This window comes from Pipistrellus hanaki, assembly GCF_964339955.1.
Source record: "Pipistrellus hanaki genome assembly, chromosome: 11".
NCBI lineage: Eukaryota > Metazoa > Chordata > Mammalia > Chiroptera > Vespertilionidae > Pipistrellus > Pipistrellus hanaki.
In genome coordinates, this window is record NC_140513.1 from 21,588,544 (window position 1) to 21,613,271 (window position 24,728).

At 40.0% G+C, this 24,728-nt stretch overlaps 1 protein-coding gene across 3 annotated transcripts in view; it reads left to right on the forward strand.

The window, feature by feature from the left end:
* GRIN3A (glutamate ionotropic receptor NMDA type subunit 3A) overlaps positions 1-24,728 on the forward strand; it is a 139,121-nt gene that overhangs the window by 34,454 nt on the left and 79,939 nt on the right. For all 3 annotated transcript variants that reach the window (XR_014796419.1, XM_084899741.1, XM_084899740.1), the window contains exon 2: positions 15,969-16,573. Coding sequence is in view for 2 of the 3 variants with exons in the window: in XM_084899741.1 (XP_084755867.1) it covers positions 15,969-16,573 (605 nt within the window). In the remaining variant the exon portion in view is untranslated. The remainder of the gene's footprint in view (positions 1-15,968; positions 16,574-24,728) is intronic.

Here is a 24,728-nt window from a genome sequence, read left to right on the forward strand (position 1 = left end):
TGATATCCAATTTTGCAGTAAAGAGCTATGTCACAATGAGTTTATTAATAATAGCTGAACTGTCTCATTGTTTTAAGTCAGTAGCCAACGCAGCAAGCTGTTTGAATATGATAATGGTTCCTGGTGCTCAGTAAATACAGTCACTTGCCATTATTGTGCTCCTATTAAAGGAAGCCCTTAGCTTTTTGTTTAAACAGGAGAGAATGCTATAATAAATCCACAAGGAGGTAAATGTTCAGATGAAGAAATTTAGAGAGCCCGGTAGGTCAAGAGCAAGACAGAGACAGGTGGAAGTGAAAAGGAAGCACCCAACAGGCTTGCATGGAGCCAGAGGTAGCAAAGAAAGACAGATTTCTAACTGTCAACCACCCCAAAATAATTATCAAATATGTCTTATCAGTTTAAAAAAATTACCTTTTGAAGCTTTCAGTAGAAAGATAATTTTAATAATTTAAAATCAGACAGCCTGCGTCCATGAGTCAGTCAGCCAACACACACCATCCAACATCCATCTAGGCTCTGAGGAGATAGTGAGGATCCAGTGCCCGGGCCCTCTGGAAACTTTCATTTCAGTAGTGAGAAAATATTCAACAAGTAAGATGATTTTTGTATTGATCAATGCTCTGAAGAATGAAAAAATTGTTCTGTGGAGAAAAGGATAGATTTCATTGTGGGTGGTGCAGTGGGGAGGCTGCTGATGTTGAAGAAAAGCCCAGAAATTTGAACTGAGCCCTGAATGGTGAGAATCAGTCATCTGGGGGAACAGTGTTCCCACTTTGCATAGAGAAGGGTCGGCATATACAATGTTAGAGAAAAATGGCTTTGAGACCACACAGGGGAGCAAAGTTTACATTTTGCTTTCATTGCAGTGGGAAGCTAGCAAAGTGTTTTAAGCAAAGGAATGATGTGCATTTAGATTTTTTAAAATATCACTCTGCCTGCTCTCTGTAGAACTGATTGCCAGGCAGGCAGTGGTGGAGGCAGGGAGACTAGCGAGGGGCTGTCACATTAGCTCAGGTGACAGATGGAGGCTCACTCAAGAGGCAGTGTGATGATGAAAGCGATTGAATTCTCAACATATTTCGGAGTGAATGGGACTTAAGGATGGATGGATGGGTGATATGAAGGAAAAAGGGGATTAAAACTGATGTTTTTGTTTTTGGTTTGAGCAATTGATGTGCCTGGTGGTACAATCATGGTGACTTGGGGGGGCTTTCAGGGAAGTGGATTTGGCACGGGTATTGGAGTGGGACTTAGAGGAAAGAACACAGGAGTCTCTGGACTTGTTAACTTTCAGATGCCTAACAGGAATCCAAAGGGAGATATCAACAAGGCAGTCAAATATATAAGGTCCAGGTTGAAGAATAAAGGGCCTAGGTGGTATTTAAGTTTAGTAGATTGGAGTTTCGCTAAAAAGAAGAGAGGCAAGGACAGAGTGCTGGGCAACCTCAAATGTATAAAATGACACTCTGAGAAGAAGCAACTGGTGAGGTAGGAAGGAATTGATATATGGCATTGAGAAGTATAGAGGATGATGTGTCTCAAAAGTAAAAAACTGTGTCAAATGGTATCTAGAGGTTGAGTTACAGATAGAATGAAATCAGCTTTTGATTTCAGCAGTATTTGTCATTGATTGTTTTGATAAAAATTGATGGTAGGTTTGAAATCCTAATAATGGAAAATGAGTAGGTAGAGACTTTTTTTGTTTGTTGATTTTAAAGAGAAAGACATCAATTTGCCGTTCCACTTATTTGTGCACTCATTGATTGTTTCTTGTATGTGCTCTGAGTGGGGATAGAACCCACAACCTATAGGGACAATGCTCTAATCAACTGAGCTACCCCACCAAGGCCAAGGAAGTAGAAAGTTTAAACATCAATAAATATTCAGATTTGTGCTGAAGAGGAGTGAAATATGGAACAGTAGCTAGAGGAGGAAAGTGGTTGATATTAAGGAAATTTGTAAGCGGATGGGAGATCCCAGGGGAGAGAAACCGCTGAAGCCAATTCCAGAACAAGGTCAGTAGGGAGGTGAGAGAGAGGAATGAAAAGCTGCCCATCATTTCTACAACTGGAAGTTGACAGACGCTTCGGGAACTCATTGTGGACTTGCCTCGATTCAGCTCAGAGCAATCTGCACTTCATTTCCTCGAGAAAGTTAAGCATCTTCACTCTTCGCCATATACACTGTGGCAAACCAGACTAATTCAGGGGAAGGACAGGTTTATACTATAGGTTAGCTGTCCAAATTTCCCTCTCCCCATCCTCCATGCCATCTTATAGCTTTGTCTCTGAATTCAAGTAAACAGAAGCCTTCTTGCTTTCCTTTAATGCAAAATTCAAGATACTTTCTTAGTAATAATAGATGCATAGTAATAATGCATGTGTTCTTTTTTTTAAGTTTTAAAATCACGATAAAACTTCTGTCATCTTCCTTCATCTGCCCCTTCACAGTCCATTAGCTCTTAACATAGCCTTGTTTACTTACTGCTATTTCCATTTACTTTTTTAGAATACTCTTCTAGGCTGGTTTGCTGCGATTTCAGTTATTTCTCCAGTTCTATAATGGTACCTCACTTTAGGAACCAGATAACTAACTGAAAGGTTGCCTCAACATTGATACCTCTGTAGAGTGGATCATATTTAAAAGGCATCAATGTAGAGCATTTAAACAAATTGGATTATGAATAATTTATAAAGCACAATAAATGTTTCCCCACAACCACCTTGAATGTAAAGAAAATGACTGACACATCACGCCCTACGTTGTTGAGGATTCTGATTCTGTGCTTGTAAACAGTGCCTCGGGGGCATGTGTACTTGAGCAGTTCTGTCAGTCCTCTTGACGCTCAGATGCCACTGTTTTGATTGACACCAGAGAAGATTTGTGTCTTCTTAGAAGGATAAGATTTTATGGGAATGCAGATAATATTACTCTGCCCTCTGGAGAGAAACTGTATTAGTCATATATGAAGAAAGATGACTCATAAAAAAAGCGACACACCGCTCAGCTAAAGGTCAGGCTTCTCTGTCTAAATCTAACTATACATCACCATTTATTCATTCAATCCACAAATCTTTGCTGTGGGTCTCTTATTTGCTGGGCACCGTTAACTTGAATTTTTACTATAAAAGATACCATCTCTGGCTTCCAAATAGTCCAGGAAGGAGAGAGGTGAGTAAGCTAATGATGACTGTGCCATGTAATAAATGATGGGGTGTGGTGGACCAGCTGTTAAAAGTGAGGTAGGTAATACACCTTGAGGGTGAGTCAAGTCAGGAATGTTTACCTGGTGAGAGGAGCACATCCTTGAAAGATGACTGGAGTGGGTGATATGAAAAGGCAGGTGAAGAGAAAATGACCTACCTGAGAGCTGGAGCACTTGTGTAATTCCCAATGTGTGTGAATGGCTTCCAAGATAAAAGAAAACTAAGATGTACTTAGATACCTGAATAAACAGGACAGGATGACACCACTGTTGTGTCAAAGGAGATAAGGGCGAGGGCTGGAATACATAGAGATGTAACAGTCTGCTCTGATGGATCTGACATAATCTGGAAAGGGAGGCAAGAGATAGGATATCAGAACTCTGCAGGATCATCCAGGACACAGGCAGAAAGGAAAAAAAGTATTACTAACATTGTGAAGTTCATATTTTGAGGAGCTGGATTATCAATTCTCTCTTTTTTTATTTTTTCCTGAAAATAATAAAGACTCCCCAAGGTCCCTACTCCCCAAGTCCCCATGTCTCTGGGTCTGTGGACTGACTTAGAAAACATAATGATGATCTTTGGAGGTTCTTCCCTAAAAGCTTTTGGTGTGATGTGCAAGAGTTTTAAAGAAAATAATGCCGCCAGGACCGGTTTGGCTCAATGGATAGAGCGTCGGCTTGGGGACTGAAGGGTCCTGGGTTCGATTCCGGTCAAGGGCATGTACCTTGGTTGCGGGCATATCCCCAGTAGGGGGTGTGCAAGAGGCAGCTGATCGATGACTCTCTCTCATCGATGTTTCTAACTCTCTATCTCTCCCCCTTCCTCTCTGTATAAAATCAATAAAAATATATTTAAAAAAAAAAAAAAAAAAAAAGAAAATAATGCCAATAGAGGCTAAATAATGCTGTCAGAATAAACATATATAAACAGTAAATAATTTCAGAAAATTCATTTGGCTTGACTTGATTCTTTTTAGTATTAGTATTAGTATTAGTATTAGTATTAGTATTAGTATCTAAAGTATTAGTCACTAACGTTACAATGCTCTCAAGACATGATGTGATCGCATATGTTTGTCACAGTGGAGAAGAAAAAGTAATGAATTCTTAAATTAGTGCACTCTTCTTACCTCTGTTATTAAGGGCAATTACTTGAGGCTTAAGGACTACAGAGAGAGATTTTAGCGGGTATAAGTTGGGCAAAGCCTGAATCTTTTCTTTAAAATTCAGGAGCTAAAATTAAATACAAGCAGCTATTCCTGAATATTAAATTTTAGCCATATTCACTAAAGACCATAATGAAGGCAGACCACCTCAATTAAGCAAATTATTAACCTTTCTAATGGAAGGAGAGATCACTGCCTAATTCATGGCATCCCATAAACTGTACCGGAATCTGGGTTAGGTGAGCTGCCAGGTCCCGTTCAAACAAAAGGCTAAAAGCCTAAGTGCACTAATTGGCTTTTGGTGAATCATTCCAAATTTAATACTTCTGCCCGGTCTGATTGATTATTGTTCGATTATTGAATGGGTATGGGCAGTGATTTGGCAAGTGAGTTCACACACAGGGCCAGATTCCACCCAAATCTTAAATCTGAAAACTAGCCAGCTAGGCCTTTTTTGATTTCCTCATCAGGGACAATGCTCACATAGACCATTCTGAAAGAACACAGGCCCGTTCATGCAGAATTCATTGTGCTGGGCCTGAGGTCACCCAAACTGCTTAAAGAGCCTTTGAGTTTGATCACTAATTCATGAGAAAGTACTGCCTCTGTGACCAGAAACTTTAAAACTAAAATTAACATTTCCAATGCTTTCTTGCTTTGAACCAGGATTTGAAAGGTACAAAGGATTAATTATGTTAATGTGTGCCTCGTAATGCGAGTGAAATAAAATGTCATTGCAGCAAAGCTTAATTGTAATTAGTGGATCACACGTTTTGAGATAAGGTGCTAATGTGGAAATTTACTGAGACACTGTTTAATAGCATGCTAAGACTCTTTCCAAAATGAATGTGTGCTGCCGAAGTGACCACATAATACTATTTCTTTTTTTTAATATATTTTATTGATTTTTTACAGAGAGGAAGGGAGAGGGATAGAAAGCTAGAAACATCCATGAGAAAGAGACATCGATCAGCTGCCTCCTACACACCCCTTACTGGGGATGTGCCCGCAATCTATGTACATGCCCTTGACCAGAATTGAACCTGGGACCTTTCAGTCCGCAGACTGACACTCTATCCACTGAGTCAAACTGGTTTTGGCCACATAATACTATTTCTAGTGTTAAACTGGTTCATGACAGGTATCAAGCAATAAATGGGAATCAATTTTTTTTTTTACATTTCCAAATGAAATAATAAGCCATTATGCAATTAAAATGACTTTACAATTATGAATTTAATCTGAGGTGCTAAATTAGTATATATAAAAGCCATATCACATCACAATTAGTTGAGCCATGGTTTAAATGTATAAAGTATGTACTTGTATTAATTTAAAAAATGGCCTATGGAATTGAGAAAAAAACTTGTGTCAACTATGGTGTTAGTTCTAAAGGGTATTTAAAAAAAGAAATCATCAGCATTTAGCTGAGTTTTCATTCTTAGTGTAATAAAGCAAATTAGCATGTGACATAAGCCATCTCTTAATAATGGTTTTTAAGCTGCATTGACATAATCAAATTTCCATAAGAAATTTAACTTGCATGCTAGACAGTTTAATTATCTGGTGCACATTTCAATAGTTTCTGGCCCTGTTGTGAATTCACTTGTCAAAAATTTAAAAATATCTTTAAAGAAAATATGCCAGAGTTTGTCACCAAGAGTGTCTATAACAGTAATTTGAATAAGTTTTCATTATCTGCAAAATCATCTGCTTGTTGATGCGTATAAATGTGTTGGTTCATTCAAGTGTTACTTACTTTGACCAAAACCTGGATTGGTGATATAGGACCTAAAATCATTCTTAAGTCAACATCTTTATTCCAAAAGTGCTGAAGATGTAACAAATAATATTGTCCTCCTTAATAGGAAGATGAAAAAGTTGACTTAGAATTTGAAAATTATATCTAACTTTAATATTCTACTCCAGAAATGCCTCCTTTACCTTTAACTGGTTACTGACCTTGCCGCCCCTTCCTGTCCAGGAAACAGTTATTCAGATGCATTGTGTCTTTTATTTATTTTTTTAATATATTTTATTGATTTTTTACAGAGAGGAAGAACGAGGGATAGAGTCAGAAACATCAATGAGAGAGAATCATTGATCAGCTGCCTCCTGCACACCCCCTACTGGGGATGTGCCCTTGACCAGAATCGAACCTGGGAACTTTCAGTCTGCAGGTCAATGCTATATCCACTGAGCCAAACCGGTTTTGGCTGTGTCTTTTGTTTTTATAGTGCTGTCTGCTTCATAACGCACTTTCACATGTATAACATCATGTGGTCCCAGCACTGCCCTGAAGTAGGTGGCTGACTATTCATTATTCTCTTGTCACAGTTGAAGAAATAGATATCAAGTTTCCCAGAACAGTCCTGAATTCCAGTCCAGCCCACAGCCTCCTCCATACTGCTAAAGCTGACCCATGTTGCTTATAGGATGATCTTGATGTGTTTTACTCTTATTGTAGACAAGATTTTGATATGAGAGTTATACTCTTTCTCTGGCTTAAAGTATATTAAAAGGAGCTGCAGGGAGTTGATAAGAGTAGGCGCGCTGACACAATGAAAAGGGACAGAGAGCAGAGAACCTGACCCCGTGGCAGGAGAGAGAGACAATACACTCTCCAAAGAGGCTCGAGAGCTCCAGCGTCAGCGGAATCTCAGCTCCACTTGGTTCAGCACAGAAGTCAGCTGCCTCCCTGTCCCTGGCACAGGGTCCTGCAGCCAGGCACAGTGACTGGTGTTGGCATCAGAATGCTGTGGGCATCGGGGAAGAATCAATTTATGCCAGCTCACAGAAGTGTGATCATTTTATTAACACTAACAATACTAATATTAATAAGCTAATATGTACCAAGTACTGCATGTCATGTATGCGATGAAGCCTCCATGGTTGTCAGATTCTGCCTTCTTCCAGCCTTATCCAACTTTCCCAGCCATCTACGGTCACTTGACCGCCAAGTGCAGACTTGGCCTTGCCCAGTATCCAGTACTTGTCCAAACTGTAGGCAAAAAGGTTGTGAAGATATTTGCCTCATAATCTAAACCTCAAAAACAAAACCACTAATTTTTTTAGTCTGACTCAAACTTCAGACCCTATTTATTGTCATAGTCTACTACTGCCTTATTCCTACACTGTCCCCCAGGATGTGACCTGGTGCTGATAATAGTACCTCTGGATTGAAGCTCCATGAAAGAAAGGACCACATTGGTCTTATTCTCTACTTTGGCCTCAGTAGTTAGTATCTAGTGCCTGGCCCAAAACAGGTACTCAAAATAAGGATTCAATTCTGTTAAATAAATTGAATGTACCAGTCTAGCCTTTATACTTCAGTTCTCTTAGTGTAATGTTCCTAATATTATTATCATTATTACTATCATCATCATCATCATCATTACAAGGAACCACTTACTACTTACTCTGTGCAGAGGCTTTGTATACTTTGTTATTTAATCCTCACAAACATTGCCAGGCAGCTACTGTCATTTTCATTGTAGAGAAGAGGAAAATGAAGCTCTGTGTGGCAAAATGATTTGCACAGAGCCTGCCACACACAATTGGTAAATGGCGGGACGACAAAGTCAAACAAAGATCTGAGTCTACTTAGAGCAGTGCATCTCAACCTTTCTAATGCCGCGAGCCTTTAATACAATTCCTCATGCTGTCGCGACCCACAGGTTGAGAACCGCTAGCAGGGTCGCCTAAGACTATTGGGAAAAAAGATATTTACATTATGATTCATAACAGTAGCAAAATTACAGTTATGAAGTAGCGAGGAAAATAATTTTATAGTTGGAGGTCACCACAACATAAGGAACTGTATTAAAGAGTCGCAGCATTAAGCAGGTTGATAACCACTGACCTAGAGCCACCATGCTTTTTCCTGTGGCCTCCCATGGGAATTGCAGTGACCTTCTGAACCCCAGACCAAGGTTTTGAACCTTGTTCCTTGCTGGTAGTTTTTCCTGATGTCAAATGCCCACATTTCCAATAACTGCCTGTTCCTGCTTCACCCTTTCCTGTGTTGGGGTATTTTGCTTGACCTAACTCTCTCCTAAGCACAGTATGACTACTTCTGCAAAGTACTGTCTAGCAGTGATAGGTTTCATCCCCAGAGGTTGCACCTGGGTAGGTCTATCTTGTATGAGTAGGCTGGGAGAACAGGGCTCAGAGAATGAGCGGCAGCCAAAGGCTTTCAAAGATACCAAGAATCAGCCAAGAGAATGTATAACCATCTAGAACAAAAGGCAGAAGTGAGGTGGAACACAGATGAACTACTTGAGTATCAACAATTAGATGGACCAAGCTGGCATGGCTCAGTAGTTGAGCATCAACCTAGAAGGTCACCGTCAGGGCACATGCCCAGGTTGTGGGCTCAATCTCGAGTAGAGGGCGTGCAGGAGGCAGCCAATCCATGGTTCTCTCTCATCATTGATGTTTCTCTCTATCTCTCCCTCTCCTTTCCTCTCTGAAATAAATAAAATAAATTTTAAAATAATAATATTTATTAGATGGAACTAGAATGGGGGAAATGCATGATCAAAAGCACAATGCAGGAAGCTTGAATGATTGCCACGACTTTTGGAAATAGGGCCCAAGGAAAGAAGGATTGAATTGGTTCAAAGGGAACCACATGCGTGCTCCTACAGTTTCTTCTGCCTGAAGACATGCATCCTAGTATCCAAGGCTTGGCTGGTAATATGCTTTCAACACATGTTTTGTTGGATGAGTAAATCAGCCATTTCTTTTCTTTTCTTTTTTTTAAGATACTGTTAGGCATGCCAACACTCCCTCCTAAGACTAGGTCAATCTACCACTGGTTGCTCTATTCCAGGTGGTCAAACCAGCCTCCCCAATATTGCTGCAGTGAAATAGCATGATTGGCAATATTATGCCAAGGGTACCATGCAACCAGAGTGCTACCTAAGCATCCATTCTATTTTACTACTGTTACATATTGTTTTATAAATGTACTGGAGACCCATGCACCAGTAAGGTCCCTCAACCTGGCCCTGTGGGATTGGGCCAAAACTGGCTCTCAGACATCCCCTGAGGGGTCTCGGATTGTGAGAGGATGCAAGCCAGGCCAAGGAACCCCACCAGTGCACGATCAGGGCCAAGGAGGGATGAGGTTGGCCAGCTGGGAAGGGAGCACGGGAGGGCTCCAGGGTGTGTCCAGTCTGTCTGACTCAGTCCCGATTGGCCAGACCCCAGCAACAAGCTAACCTACTGGTTGGAGCATCTGCCCCCTGATGGTCAGTGCACATCATAGCAATTGGTCAACCGGTCAACTGTCTGCCCCTGGTGGTCAGTGCACATCCTAGTGAGTGGTTGAGTGGCCTTAGCATATCATTAGTGTATTATGCTTTCATTGGTTAAACGGCTGACCAATCAACCAGACACTTAGCATGTTAGGTTTTTATTATATAAGATCACTCAAAAACCTGAGGGATATGTCCTGAGATATTTGTTGACACCCCCATACATATTGGTTGGACAGAATTATGAATGGTAGTTTCAACCATGAAATTTAGTAGCATCTAAGTAAAAAATTGAGTGTTTCCCAATTTTCTTATTCTACCAAACACAAAACAGATGTCATTAATTATACAACTGAATTTCTCCATTAAATTGCTGTTAATGAAGAAATTCAACTCTTTTGATTTCACAAAATTTGCTACAAATGGGAGGATGAGTGAAGAAAAAGGCTGGAAAGCCAAGTGCATGCTGGGCAGCAGGCTGGGCCCCCTGACTGGTTCACATATGCCAGCCACCCAAGGCATGCCATTCTAACCCATATCGGGACACATCCTAAAAGTGACTTGATCCATGGGCCTTTAGGATAACTTGCAAATAATTGGAACTATAAATATTAAGACTACAAATGCCAAAGCTTCCATTCACATGCTCGTATTGAATGGAGGGAACAGTACAGAGGACTGGCCGAGAGCACAGGCTTTTAAGTCCTACACATTTGGGGTTGGGATCCAGGCTTCCTTTCTTAGTAACTGCAACCTTGGGAAAATTATTCTTTCTGAGCCTCATTTTGGTCATCTATTAAAGGAGGCTGATCACTGCAGTCACTTCCTGAGGCCATTGTTCGGATAAAATAAGGGACTATACATAAAGCACTAGGGACATCAGTAGCTAGTATTAGCTTTTCATTTGTATTATTATTAGGTTATAATTTCTGGGCAAGGTCCATGCATTATGTTTGCCTGTATTTTTAATGCAGCCATAAAACTAGTTCATTTCTTTAAAGGCCTGGGCTTCTAAAGGAATAAGCTTTAATTTTCAGGAAAAAAATGACTTCGATATCACATAAGTCCAATGAGGTGTGAGATGAGAAACAGAAACCTCCCTGTGGCCTCTTTGGCTGAGCAGTAGCTATAGCAGCATAGGAAGTCGGTTCTGGGCTCCTTAAACACTTCAGCAGCAGCAAACTTATGAAAGGAATGGGATTTCTGTTAAAAGGAGTGGAAATATTATGTTCACTTGAGCTTTCTGAGTTTTGGCCTAGAAGGCAAAACTGAATAGGTTTGCTTGCCAGGAAAGAGCTAAGAGAATTTCATCTTTTCTCCACTCTTACAGCAAGCCTGGTTTCATTACCTCTTTTCTTCTGCCAAGGGAATATCTCACAGCTCTCTGGCAAGCTCTTCACTGCAGCCAATCCTGTTTATGAAACTTTTACTGATCCAGAAAATAGCTTAATCTGTTCTCTCAGGGACAACAAAGATTGATGGGGGATCTCTAGCAGTTGGCACCAAAAATTCCTTGAGTTGTAAAGTGACACAAGAACTGGAAAGTGGCTTGGGTTAGGGGGGGGGGGGGGGGTGGTACTCTGCTGTAAACATAATAACTGCCAAATGAATGGTCTCCCCCAGCCTGAGACAGAGTGGCTGTTTTCCTGGTAAAGAGTTTGTGTAATTGGTATTCGTGAAAGACACCTATTTCAGGGACCATTGTTTGAGGAGAGACAAGAGAAAGGAAAAAGAACAATAGCAAATAGAAAAGCTGTCCCACAGTCAGTTTCTTTAGCAAGCACTTCCAATGCAACGACTTAACTCAAACAGATTGTAGCAGCCGCCACCCCCGACCCTCGCTGTGCCAGGCACTTTCCATGTGTTTATCTCCTTCTCATATTTAATTCTCAAAGTGAATTCATCCTGTTTTGAAGATGAAGAATTTTACTCCAAAATACTGAATGACTTGTAGAAGACCACAGAGCTCTTAGATGATGCAGCCGGAATTTAAGCATATGTTGCCTTATTTGGTTAAATATGTATGTTTTTTGAATCATTATATGTTTAGCTATATATAGAGAATAATTGTTTTTATATGCATTCTTTATTTTTTTTGAAATCTCAGTTAGAAAACGCCTGTATAGTGAGACACTTGCACTCACCTACCCCTACTAATTGTAATTATTGAACTTTTCCTAGAACAGTCTTCCCCCTTTCCAGTTTTTTCCTGAAAATTAAATCTTACTCCTTTAAAAGCCCAGGCCTATAAAGAAATTAAAGGTTTGCATTAAGGAATCAGGCAAACATAATACATGGACCTTGCCCAGAAATTATAATCTACACTAATAAAAAAGTAAGATGCAAATTGACCATACCTTCACAACACTCACCAGCCTATCAGGAGTGAGTATGCAAATTAACCCAACAAAGATAGTATGTTAATTTGCATATGTAGGCACTGAGTGGCCTGGAGTGGGGCAGGATGCAGGCATTCTGCACCACCCCAGCCACTCTGGGCCTCTGGGCAGCATGGGAAGGCAGAAAGGCAGCCCCAGCCGGAGCGAAGGCAGTGCCGGCAGCCAGAGGAAGAAAGGCCCATTCTTAGACAAATCTTTGTGTATTGGGCCTCTAGTCTAATAATAATACAAATTCAAAACTCACAATAGCTACTGATGTCCCTAGTGCTTTATGCATGTTGCCTTATTTTATCCTCACAATGGCCTCAGGAGGTGATCAGCCTCCTTTAACAGATTATCAAAATGAGGCTCAGAAAGATTAATTTTCCCAAGGTTGCAGTTACTAAGAAAGGGAGCCTGGATCCCAACCCCAAATGTGTAGGACTTGAAAACCTGTGCTATTGGCCAGTCCTCTGTACTGGTAAAAGCATGTGAAGGAGAGCCTTGGCATTTGTAGACTTAATATTTGCAAGTAATCCTAAAGGTCCCTGGGTCAAGTCACTTTAAGATGTGTCCTGGCATGGGTTAGAATGGCATGCCTGTGTGGCTGGCATATAGGAGCAATGAGGGGGCCCAGCCTTCTGGGCTAGCCTGCATCTGGCAAGAAAAGAACATTTTCCTCCCTGTCTGCATTAGAGCTTGCTCCTCACATACTGTTTAATAAATCCCTTTATGAAAAGTATATGATGGGCCTTTGTTGCAACTGGGGACAAAATACCAGATCTAGAAGTTCTGCTAGGAATGGTCTTCTTTTCAGTCTTTCAGGGAAGAGATTATGATCATAGTCCAGGACTTGAAGCCAAGAGAAAAGCATCCTGTTTGACAGATACTCTCATGTTGATTAAGAACTGTGCTAGAAGTGATTGAGATATATTCCTAAGTACTATCCTAAAGAAGCTTCCAATCTAGTGTGATAGATAACCACATAACCAAATAGCCACACTGTGGTGTGAAGAGTTCTATAATAAAGGGTTGGACATGACCCCATGACACAGACATGAGATGATTCATCCTGTTGGTCAGCAGTCAGAGGAACCATCCAACACAACCCAGTTGACCACTGCTGGAAATCAACAGGGCAAAATATTGTGAGAGAAAAGATAAAAGCGTAGCAGCAGCAACAACAGAAACAGTCATAAACACTACAGACTCTAGTTTTTCTGGAAATCTGCATGGAAAGGCTGAGTTTTGAAGGATGACCATGCATACAAGCAAATGCATTTCCAGGTGGCGAGACCAGGATATCATACTGTGTAGGCGTGGAAATGCTCAGTCTGACACAAGAGAAATGCACTGTCCATTGAGACTCGTCTTGGTGTGCATACTTGGAGTACAGGAGATTGAAACTAGGAATGGCCTCCTAAGCCATACTATTGATTTTGAAATATTTCCTATGAGTGATTCAGAGGTTGTGGTTCAGAAGAATGATATGATCATATTCATGTTATAGAAAGAAAACTGGCAATAGAATAGGGAGCTGAAGCTAAGAAAACAGTTGGGAATAGTTTGTTTCTGCCAGCTAAATATGGAGCTTGCATTCCTGTGCTCTTTGCTTCTAGAAGAGGGTTAAGGCAAAGGAAGAAATAAAAAGGAAGAAGGAAAAAAAAGAAAGCTGAAAGAGGAGGACAGAAAAAACTCTCTGGAGCGATTTATATTAATCAGTAGTAGGAGTGAGGAAGCAAAGCTTTCATTCCTCTTATCTCAACCTCTTCCAGGGCTTCCCCAGCCTGCAAACCAGGAACTACCCTCTGGATACTGTCTCCTGGTTTTTGACACCTTTCTATTTTTTGCTTCTCATATCTAATTTTGTCATTAGATTTTAATTTAAAACACACACACACACACACACACACACACACACACACACACACTTTTCCCATCCCCCTTTCTATCATTGCCAACACTGGCTTCCAGTATAACAACGCAATCAAGATCCTAGAGGGCTCAGTTCCTCTCCCCCTCTTCCATGGAATAAAACCTATAGCTGATCCCCTAAATGCTCTGCTTTTATCATTACAAGTTCTGCCCACAGCTTAATTTGGAAGGACAGTCAACTTCTCAAAATAAGTTCTAAGGTTTCATCCTACCTATTGTGTTCATTTACTGCCTTTGGCCATAGTTTGTCTCCCAAAAATCCCTTTGGAATCCTCATTCCTTATTCTATACATAGCAAATCCTATTCCTTATGACATTTTTTTTTTTGTGGGTAAAGACCACACTTCCTTTTGTTCAAAGGCTTGAAACTTTACTGAGAAAGTCCTCCTCATTTCTCTACTGATGTTATTGACTTGAATGTTGGACAGTTTCTCAGAAATAGTTCAATTGTCTAATAGTTCCCAATGGGAACATACTTAGTTCAATGCAGCCAATATTATTGTGCACCTAATACGTGTAAGGATTTGTGCTGAACTTTCTCAGGATATCAATATGAAAGGATAAATGTGTCAAATATCTGCTCTTGGGAAGAACACTTCAATTAGTTTATTCATTAGAGGACTATTTCCACTTACTTGATTAGTAAGTAATTTGTTGACTTTTCAAATACGATATTCTTTCTTCATGGAATTGGTGAGTTCCATAAGTAGGTGAAATTGTGATGGAAGCTACATAAACACACATTTCACAGAAAGAATCCATTCTCAGTAGATACAGAAATGTAAGCAAGCCTTCAATATTGAACTTAATCTTAGTGTATGTATTGTTAATTATGCCATATATCCTATTCTAATCGGGCTGCTAGAATGCAGACTGGGTAGCTTGTAAATAACTGAAATGCATTTCTCAGCTCTGGAGGCTGGAAGTTCAGGATCACAGTGCCAGCATGGCTGGGTGAAGGCCATATCTTGGGTCACAGGCAGCCAACATCTCACTGGATCCTCACATGGAGGAAGGAGAAAGGAAGGTCTCTCCAGCCTCTGAGGCCTTAATCTCATGTGGGTTCTTTTCTCATGACCTAATCACTTTCCTGGGCATTAGTATTTCAACATATGAACTTGGGGGGAACACAAACATTTAAACCATAGCACCATGAATATTAGAAGTGCCTTCCTCAGCAGTTAGAAATCTCAGAAACTACTATGATGCATCCATTTCCCACATCATCCTATATAATAAAACCCTAGTATACCAATCAACCAAACGCCAAAAGAACCAGTCACTGTGACATGCACTGACCACCAGGGAACAGACAGCCAATGAGGAGCTGCCCCCTGGTGGTCAGTATGCTCCCACAGGGGGAGTGCTGCTCAGCCAGAAGATGGGCTTAGGGCTGGCAAGCACAGCAGTGGTGGCTGGCGGGAGACTCTCCCACCTCTGCTGCAGGCAGACATTCCCCAAGGGGTCCTGGGCTGCAATAGAGAGCAGTCTGGGCTGAGGTTCTCCCCCCCACCAGTGCACAGATGTCGTGCACCTGGCCTCTAATCCTTATATAAGTACCTGCTATTAATTTTAAAGGAAAGCAAATGTAATTTTTTGAAATATGTTGAAATACTAATGCCCATTTCACCTGAGAGGAAAATTTAACAAACAGGTTCATATCAGTAATAAGTAGAAATGGGATGCATAAAGGGCACAGTCTGGAAGGAAATAGACAGGCCTGATAAACATTAAAGACCAAATGTATATATATATAGTTGTGTCACCCCAATAGTTAACACTAAGAACCAGCTGATAATCTTAGCAAAAATTATAAGGAAATCAGTTGTAAGGAATCAATAATCCCATTAGGTAGGAAACATAGTTTTCCAAATTATGGGAATTTTATCCCAGGTGTGCATTTAAATATTACAGGGGAAACTATGAGGATTAAGGCTCACTAGAAAGCAAAAGTACCCTATGTTTTAATCCTTGGCCAGAACTTTCTAATTGTTCTTTTTCATATCTTTAAATACAGAATCCCCTTCACCTACAGCTGAGTTTAGAAAATTCATTAAGTTCTGATGCTGATGTCACTGTCTCAATCCTGACCATGAACAACTGGTACAATTTTAGCTTGTTGCTGTGCCAGGAAGACTGGAACATCACCGACTTCCTCCTCCTCACCCAGGATAATGCCAAGTTCCACCTCGGGTCTATCATCAACATCACCGCCAACCTCTCCGCCACCGAGGACCTCCTCAGCTTCCTGCAGGCCCAGCTGGAGAGCATCCAGAACAGCACGCCCACCCTGGTGATGTTCGGCTGCCACATGGACAACATCCGGCGGATTTTCGAGATCACCACCCAGTTTTGGGTAATGCCCTCTGAGCTTCGCTGGGTGCTGGGGGACTCACAGAACGTCGAGGAACTGAGGACAGAAGGTCTTCCCTTAGGGCTCATCGCTCATGGGAAAAAAACGCAGTCGGTCTTTGAGTACTATGTGCAAGATGCCATGGAATTGGTCGCAAGAGCCGTAGCCTCCGCCACCATGATCCAGCCAGAACTTGCTCTCATTCCCAGCACGATGAACTGCATGGAAGTGGAAACCGCAAACCTCACTTCAGGACAATATCTGTCAAGGTAAGAAGCGAGGCCTGGGTCACATGCCCATTCACTGGGCTGGGACAGAAAGTAAAATGTCCCTGTCTGTCTCCTTTGCAAAAACTTTGATTCTGAGAAACTTCAAGCTCGAATACTATTTCTGTTACGTGAGGCCAGTATTGCATGATCTGTCATCTGGAATTTGATCTGTAGACTTTTAGCATATGGGGTGGTGTAGGGAACACTCAGTCCTACTTTTGAACCCTGGCTTAGTCCCTTACTAGCTGTGTGCCCTTGGCAAGTTATTTAACAACTCTGGGCCTCAGTTTGCTAATTAATAAATTGGGATAATATTGAATAGCTTGATATAATAATAAAGATACCTTGAAATTATATATGAAAAGTACCTAAGATGATGCTCAGCTCATAGAAATGCACAAAAATGTTTCTATTCCTGCCCACACTTTCCCCTAACAACAGACCTGGACAAACATTTAGTCAAGCAGGAAACAGACTTTTCTCTCCTCCCAGGTGCTTGAGACAGTATGCATAGGGGTTATAGGCATAGAACCTGGAACCAAACTCTGAACTTGAATTTGGCTCTGTCACGTGTGTAACTTGGTCAAGTTACCTTACTTCTCTGAGCACTAGTTTCCTATTATATATTCCCTAAGGTAATCAGTAGATCCTACTGTCCATGGAGATATTGTGATAGATACATAGGTAGGTAGGTACATACGTACATACATACATACATACATACATAGAAAGAGAACAAACTTAAGAGTTCCTACAAGAGTATTACACACGCACACACACACACACACACACACACACAGAGATATAGATATATAGATTTTTTTTAATTTAAGTATATTTCCTCTCTAGTTCCTCAGTCTGACTCAGAAGCTAAAATGAAAAAAACCATTTAAATGAAACAATAACCCATTTTATAGAAATGGTTTTCATGATCCCCCAAAAGGAGAGTATCCTTAAAGGTTACTTTATAAGGGCCTAGATTTTTTTTTCTAAAGAGGATCACCTATGATCAGAGAAGCCAAATCATATGGCTATTGGTCTTTCAGAGGGAAAGGCTTAGCTCTAGGCTTGAACCCATTTTTAGGCAATCCTCTCAGAACAGGGCCTCTGACCATATTGAGAAACACAGGGCAAGCTCATAGTGTCTTACCTTTTAGAAAGATATGATGATTTAATGAAAGGTTGGGAGGGCCTAAGCATTTTACATTTAATTTTACACATGTGGATTGAGCACCTACTATGTGCAAGACAACATGCTAAATGTCATGTATATGGCAGAGTTTTAAGTACAACCTATATACTCCCTAAAGAAGATTGTTAATAAAATGAAAAGATTATTTATTAGGACCCTTTTAATGATAAAATTAGGTGTTTTACCATAATCTGATATTTTCATTTTCCTCATATTGTATTTGAAATTCCACAAGATAAATTCTATGAATACTTTTATTTTATAGATTATGTCTAGATTTAATCTACTAGTACATAAGTGAGGCTCAAAATTTTGTCTAGAATAAAAAACATTCATCCTCATAACAAAAATATAAGCAACGTTTTTATTTATAATTCAGAATAGTCATTATTTTAAAAGGACAGGAAAAGCCACTTGTGAAAACTGCATTAAGTTATTTAGCATCTTTCTGTCTCATGTACAAGGGAGAGCCCAAGAAAAATGACTCTGTTTGGATCCTAAAAATGTTTAAAAACTACAGGGAGAAATATTTATTGACATGGGTTATAACATATCACTGAAGGGGTTATTTTATCAAGATCATACTGATCTTTCTTGCTTCTCCACATTTAATTTATATGTGAGTTATATCTCCTTCCATAAGGATCCCATGGCACTTTGCACATGAAATTATGTACAAATCATCACTGTTTGCCTGTGTCTGACTTGTGAGCCAAAATATGAATTTTATTAAGTGGAAATATTACCCAGCTTAGTTTAATACCTAGCATATAGCAATCACTTAATAAGCATTTATTGAAATTGATTCAAAAAGGAGCCCTGGCCGGTTTTTCTCAGTGGTTAGAGTATTGGCTCTGGGACCAAAGGACCATGGGTTCGATTCCCTGACAAGGGCACCTACTTGAATGGCAGGTTCAATCCCTGGCCCCAACCAGGGTTTGTGCAGGAGGCAACCAATCAAAGTATCTCTCTCACATTGATGTTTTTCTCTCTTTCTCTTCCCTTCCCTACTTCTCTTTTAGTTTCTCTAGAAATTAATGGGGGGAGGGGAGGAATATCCTTGGATGAGGATTAACAATAAATAGATAGATAGATAGATAGATAGATAGATAGATGGAAAATACATTTTATATTATGTTTATATCCTACGTCAAATGTAGCTGTAGGAGAAAAACAAGTGGTTGATACATATGCAACATTTTGTTAATGGTATCTAGGTAAGTTTTCTTCTGTTACTTTTTCTTAAATAAAATGTTAGGTTAGTGAATAATCTTTGTTCTTGTGGCTATTTCCATAAACTATAAAAGCTCTAAAAAAAAGATTGTAAGGTTTGGAGCCCGCCTGCAATTCATATATATAAGGATCATGACAATATGCTCACCTCCATGGATGTGCTTGAGAATGAACTCAGAGAGCTTCAGGAACTAGGCCCAGGACTTCCTAAACTCGTTGGGAATACCATCCAAGAGAAAGTTTCAGGGTTGATCAGGAAAGGTCAAGGGAAGTGAGCAAAACCCTGGATAAAGTCTGCCTTAAGCTATAAAACATCTGTGGGTTTTTCATCATTCTTTCTTATGTTGCTGAAATCAAGTCTTCTAAAGTCACATCTGCATGCAGTAATTTTCTTAATTGGTCCTGAATTTTGTGACGTTGACCCCACTTCCTAGCTGTGTAATGAAAGCCATGGGGATAATGAGCCATGAAGAGCAAGTGTCAGAGTTACGCAAGCTTTCATTTCTCACGCAGTCATTTTCAGTTTGGGCTGACAGAATTGTTAACATTTTTAAATGTGAATGAAATCGCCAAAAGCATGGCTTTTCCAGCATAGCCTTTTTAGATGAGAAAAATTGCTTCTCATGGCAGACTACATAGATATAATTACAGGTCTAAAGGATTTTACTCTTCCTGGGTCTCCACAGGCCAGAGCAAATGTCCATCACAACTAAATGTAGATAAGAACCCTAGGGGGGTGGAGGTGTGTGTTCGTAACATGATCTTTAACAATTTATTTGCAAGTTGTTTTATTAAATGTTAACGATTTAAAGCAATGAAATCAGATACATTGTTTGGTAATGGTTTCATAAATATGCATGCATGGATGTTTGGGGCAGCCAATGAGTAGGGTGAGGTAGACAAAATGAAGACTTGCCTGCTATTTTGGAGCTGACAGCCTAGCACATGACGTTGAAAAGAAACTAAATGGTTATAAAACAAAGGATACTAATTCTTAAAAATAGAGGTATGTTAAGATACACAGAGGAGGAGGTAATTAACTTTTCTCTGATGCTTGGTGATGAGGGAGAAACACTGTTTGGAGCAAATTCACAGACAATGCAAAATCCCCGAGACCCAAAAGAGAAATTGAGTGCAGTTGGAGCATACATTGCATATGAAGAGGATTTGATGTGATTTTGGAAAAGTAGTTAATTTGATAGCATGCCACACAGGGCTTTAACGCCAAGCTAAGGAATTTGAATTTTATATGCGTACTGGATATCACTTGAAAAGCAGAACATTAGCCGTGACATATTATAAAATCGTAATCCTGTAACAAATTAATCAAATGCAGTAATATAGCATGAAAACCTTGCAAGTCATTTTAAAAACTATTAGGATATAAATTTCTGTATATCTGAAAATTGGTTTTAACCTTGCCCATATTTATTGCTTTGTTGCATTCTAAACACAAGACTCTGGGGAAAATGAACAGGATTTGGGGGACTTACCTGCTGATCCTAGGATTAGGATTTGCCCATGTTTACCTGAAAACCTGAGTCCTAATGAATCTACTATACCTGAGTAACGCACAGCCTGATCAAAGGCAATTAAACTTTAAGAATTCCTTGCCGAGACTGGTTTGGCTCCATGGATAGAGCGTTGGCTTGGGGACTGAAGGGTCTCGGGTTCGATTCCGGTCAAGGGCATGTACCTTGGTTGCAGGCATATCCCCAGTAGGGGGTGTGCAAGAGGCAGCTGATCGATGACTCTCTCCCATCGATGTTTCTAACTCTCTATCTCTCTCCCTTCCTCTCTATACAAAATCAATAAAATATATTTAAAAAAAAAAAAAAGAATTCCAAGAGTCTCCTCATTGATACACACCTTGTTCGCTTGGCCTAAGAAGCCTCTGATCCTTTGGCCAATTAATCATAGTCCTGATAGTTATTCTAGTTTCTACGTAGAATATGGAATCTTGCCTTCTTTAAAAAAACATATTTATTATTATTGATTTTAGAGAGAGGATGTGAAAGTGAGAGGGAGAGAGAATCATCAGTGATGAGACAGTATCATTTATTGGCTGCCTCCTGCACTCCCTCTACCTGAGCATGTGCCCCGACTGGGAATTGAACCGTGACCTCCTAATTCATGGGTTGATGCTCAACCACTGAGCAACACCAGCCGGGCTTGCCTTTCTTCTTTGAACAGGTTCTATAGTTCAGTTCTGTATTAAGTAGGTAATGATTAACTTATTCGTTCACAAACATTTGTTGAAGCTTACATATGTGAGGCTAGGCCCTTGGCTAATGCAAGAGACACAAAGAATAGAAGACAGAGACTCTGCTGTCAGAAACTTTCAACCTTCTTTATTTTCCAAGCAGGAAGAGGACATGCTCCTATTATCTATAACTTTTATCCTTCCCCACCCCCCTAATCCCCCTATGTAGCTGCTTGTTGATTATTCTTCATTGAGACAACATCCATTCTATAGTGATTATCCTTCAGCAATAGCTGGCATTGTTAGGCCCAGAATGAAAAAAGACTAAAATACCCATTCCAAAACCACAAGGATATAAATTGATGATGGTCCCCATTTTATTCCTGGATATTAGGAGAGTTCCAGGAGAACCTGAGGCTACTTGATGTGATTCTAATTGGGGGTATTTCCACCCACCTTTACAATCATTTGCTGGCATTGTGACCCCGCCGAAATTGTCTAATCTCTGTGAAGCTTTAACTTCCTGAACTACAAGGCTCCCTACTTGGAAAAGTTAAGTGGTATGCCTAAGATCATTCAGCGAGAGTACGTTATCAGGGGAGATTTAAATCAGTCCATCTAAATCCAAGTTCCAGGATCGCTCAGAATTAATATAAACTTTCCTTAATCGGGATCTCATTGCTTTATATTATTTCAGCCAAAAGCTATATCAATCAGGAGGCAGGATTACCCATGTATAGGCATTCTTGTCCTAAGGACCCCTATCGAGCCAAATTGGTTAGCCTATATGTTCAACAGGTACTGAAAAGAAATGCATCTGCATTGAACATGTAAGCCAGGGTTTGAGTACTGGTAACACTGGCTCCTTGGATCCCCAAGGAGAACCCGTTGCTGTGGGCTGACCTACTTTGTCCAGCTCTTCTCCATAGCTTCTCTGCCGGGGCTGCCGAGGAGTCGGTACCTCTAGAAAACCCATGTGTTGGTGTTATGAGTCTTAGGGACCAACCCTTAAGATCTGTTTCCAGATATTTTCAATAGGAACTACTATCACTGGACTGATTTTGGCTTAAATCCTTTGAATTTGCCCTTCTTTCTCCATTTCTTAAGTCATATCAACAGCTGAGTCTGAAATTGGAATGTTTCTAACTTTAGGAGAGCTTCCAAGCTTTTATTTGCCTGAAAGATAATTATGTTCTCTTGGCTTTTTTTTACTTTGTGTGCATCTACTGTAAAATTTGGGGAGGAAAAAAAAAGAAAAAAAATTGGAAATATGTCAAAAGAAGGTATGAAGATATAGTGGTCAGTACTGCAGCTCTACTCTGAGTTCCAGATCTGTCTCTTGAGTCACTTCAATCTGTAGACCCTCCCTTCACATGGATGCTTGACTGGCAAATACTGCATAATGTCCCGTTGCCAGGGCGATGCTAAGGGAAGGGATGTCAGCACCTGGGTTAGTGCAGGGGCCAAATCTAGAGATCTAGAATGAATGAAGTTGGAGTTTTCCACAAAGCAACCAGGAGCAGTCCAAGGGGTGGGCATAGATCACATACAGTTGTGTGGAAGAGTGGAGGTTTATGCTAAAAAACAAAGGGAAAGGAAAACAACCTACAGAACTAACACCATGTGGGAGAAAAACAGAAAAAGAGCTCCAGCTTGCCACTGTGCCACATGAAAACAGAAAGAAGAGAATGTGGGCCCATGTGTCTGATCTAGACATAGTGACCCCTCACATACACCAATAGTAAAACAGCTGAAATTTTAGATTAAACTATGACCCAAGCACATAGATTAGTATTTTATTCCCCTTGGGAAAAAAGTCAAGAAAAAAAACAGTCACCTACCCTTTCCTTTCACTAGCAAATAATTGAGTTTTGCAGATATTAGAAAGACAGATCCAAATGTTTCATATATATAAGTACATATGTACATTTAATATGTTATTAAATTACTGTTGCCCATTAACTGATAAAAATCTATTTTAAAAGATGAACTTTGTAAGTTGCTTTAATAGATAATGCAATCAATGATTACGGTATGTGGGGCCCTTTGCTCTGAAGATTGAAATTCAACAATTTCTATTTCCAATTAAATTCCTTATCATTGGATAGATTTCCCAATGAGCTACTTTCTATTATTGATACTATCCATCATTATTCAGGGAGAAATGAATTGGAGTTTTAATGCTTGGAACAATCTGTGATTGCAAATACAAATATTTCCTAGTAGGCAGAGCCGTGCTATTCTGGCAAAGTGACGAAGAGGTCTCTTTAAGAGATGCATGTCTGATTTGTGCTGAAGACATGTGTTCAACTGCATTTACCCCACAGGTATTATCAAGCAGTTACTCTGGCCAAGCCCTGTATGTTGCCTAAGATCTAACGATGATTCAGATCGGCACCTAGATGACCATCTCTTTTGGCTTGATCGTCTGCAGTGTTAGGAAACAGAGCAGTGGGAAAAGGAGGGTTTGTTCATTCCTAACAGCAATTTTGTGGAAGAGATTGCTCTCAAAACGTGTAAAATGTCAAAATCCATGCCTTTGAGGATCTAACAATCTAAAACTTTGAAGATAGATTTAATTGGCTGCCAAATATTTATATGCTAGGGGATTAAGCAGGATTCAAGAAGACAGTTGAGTCATTTTACACTCAGCTCAAGAAATCATCTACTACATTTAATGTTTGATTTGGGGAGCTGTCCCATGAACAGAGAACAAAATCAAAGCAATGCCCTTTGACAGAATGGGACCATCCGTGAGCTCTGCAGCTAAGAAGGCAATTCATGTGATCATAAAAGGGAGGCAGATACCACAGGGGTCTGCTCCAGTGAAAGATGCCACAGAGTAAAAACTGAAGTAGTAACAGCTTGTCATACAAATAGACAATGGTTCTCCAGGGCCATAAAAAAGGAAAGATGGCAAAAGAGACATTGAAAAACATGAAGGGCAGTAAATGCATGGACCTCAGAGGGTACTGGGAGGGGGCCAAGAGTGGCAACAACAAAAAATGCTTAATTATAGATAGTCAATAGCTGATTTAAGACAAGATCTCTTTCTAACAGGACAGAATATTGGTATAAGATCCACCAAAAGAAGGAGAAGGAGGAAAAGAAAGAGAAGATAAAATTCAGAAAAAATAAAAATAAAATCTAAGAATATTAAAGCAATAATGAGATAACCATTGAGTAACCCACATGCCAGAAACTGAAAGAATACTGGAGGGAGGGGAGATAGTCTGCAGCCTGAAGAAGAGATACAATATGAGAATAATTTCTGGGCTAAGAGGGATTAGAAAAAGTCTTGAAAAATTAAGAAAAATCACAGATTAAAGACAAATATATATATATATATAAATAGCTGATAATTCAGACAACTGGTGGTCTATGGAGGGTGTGAATTGGATGTACGTCTTCTGAAAAACATGAGATTATCCAAAGAGAATAGTTCGAGGCTCCTTAGTGATAAAAAAGAGAAAGCAACAATATAAGTGTGAGCTTGTGTTAAATGCAATCTACACTAATAAAAGAAA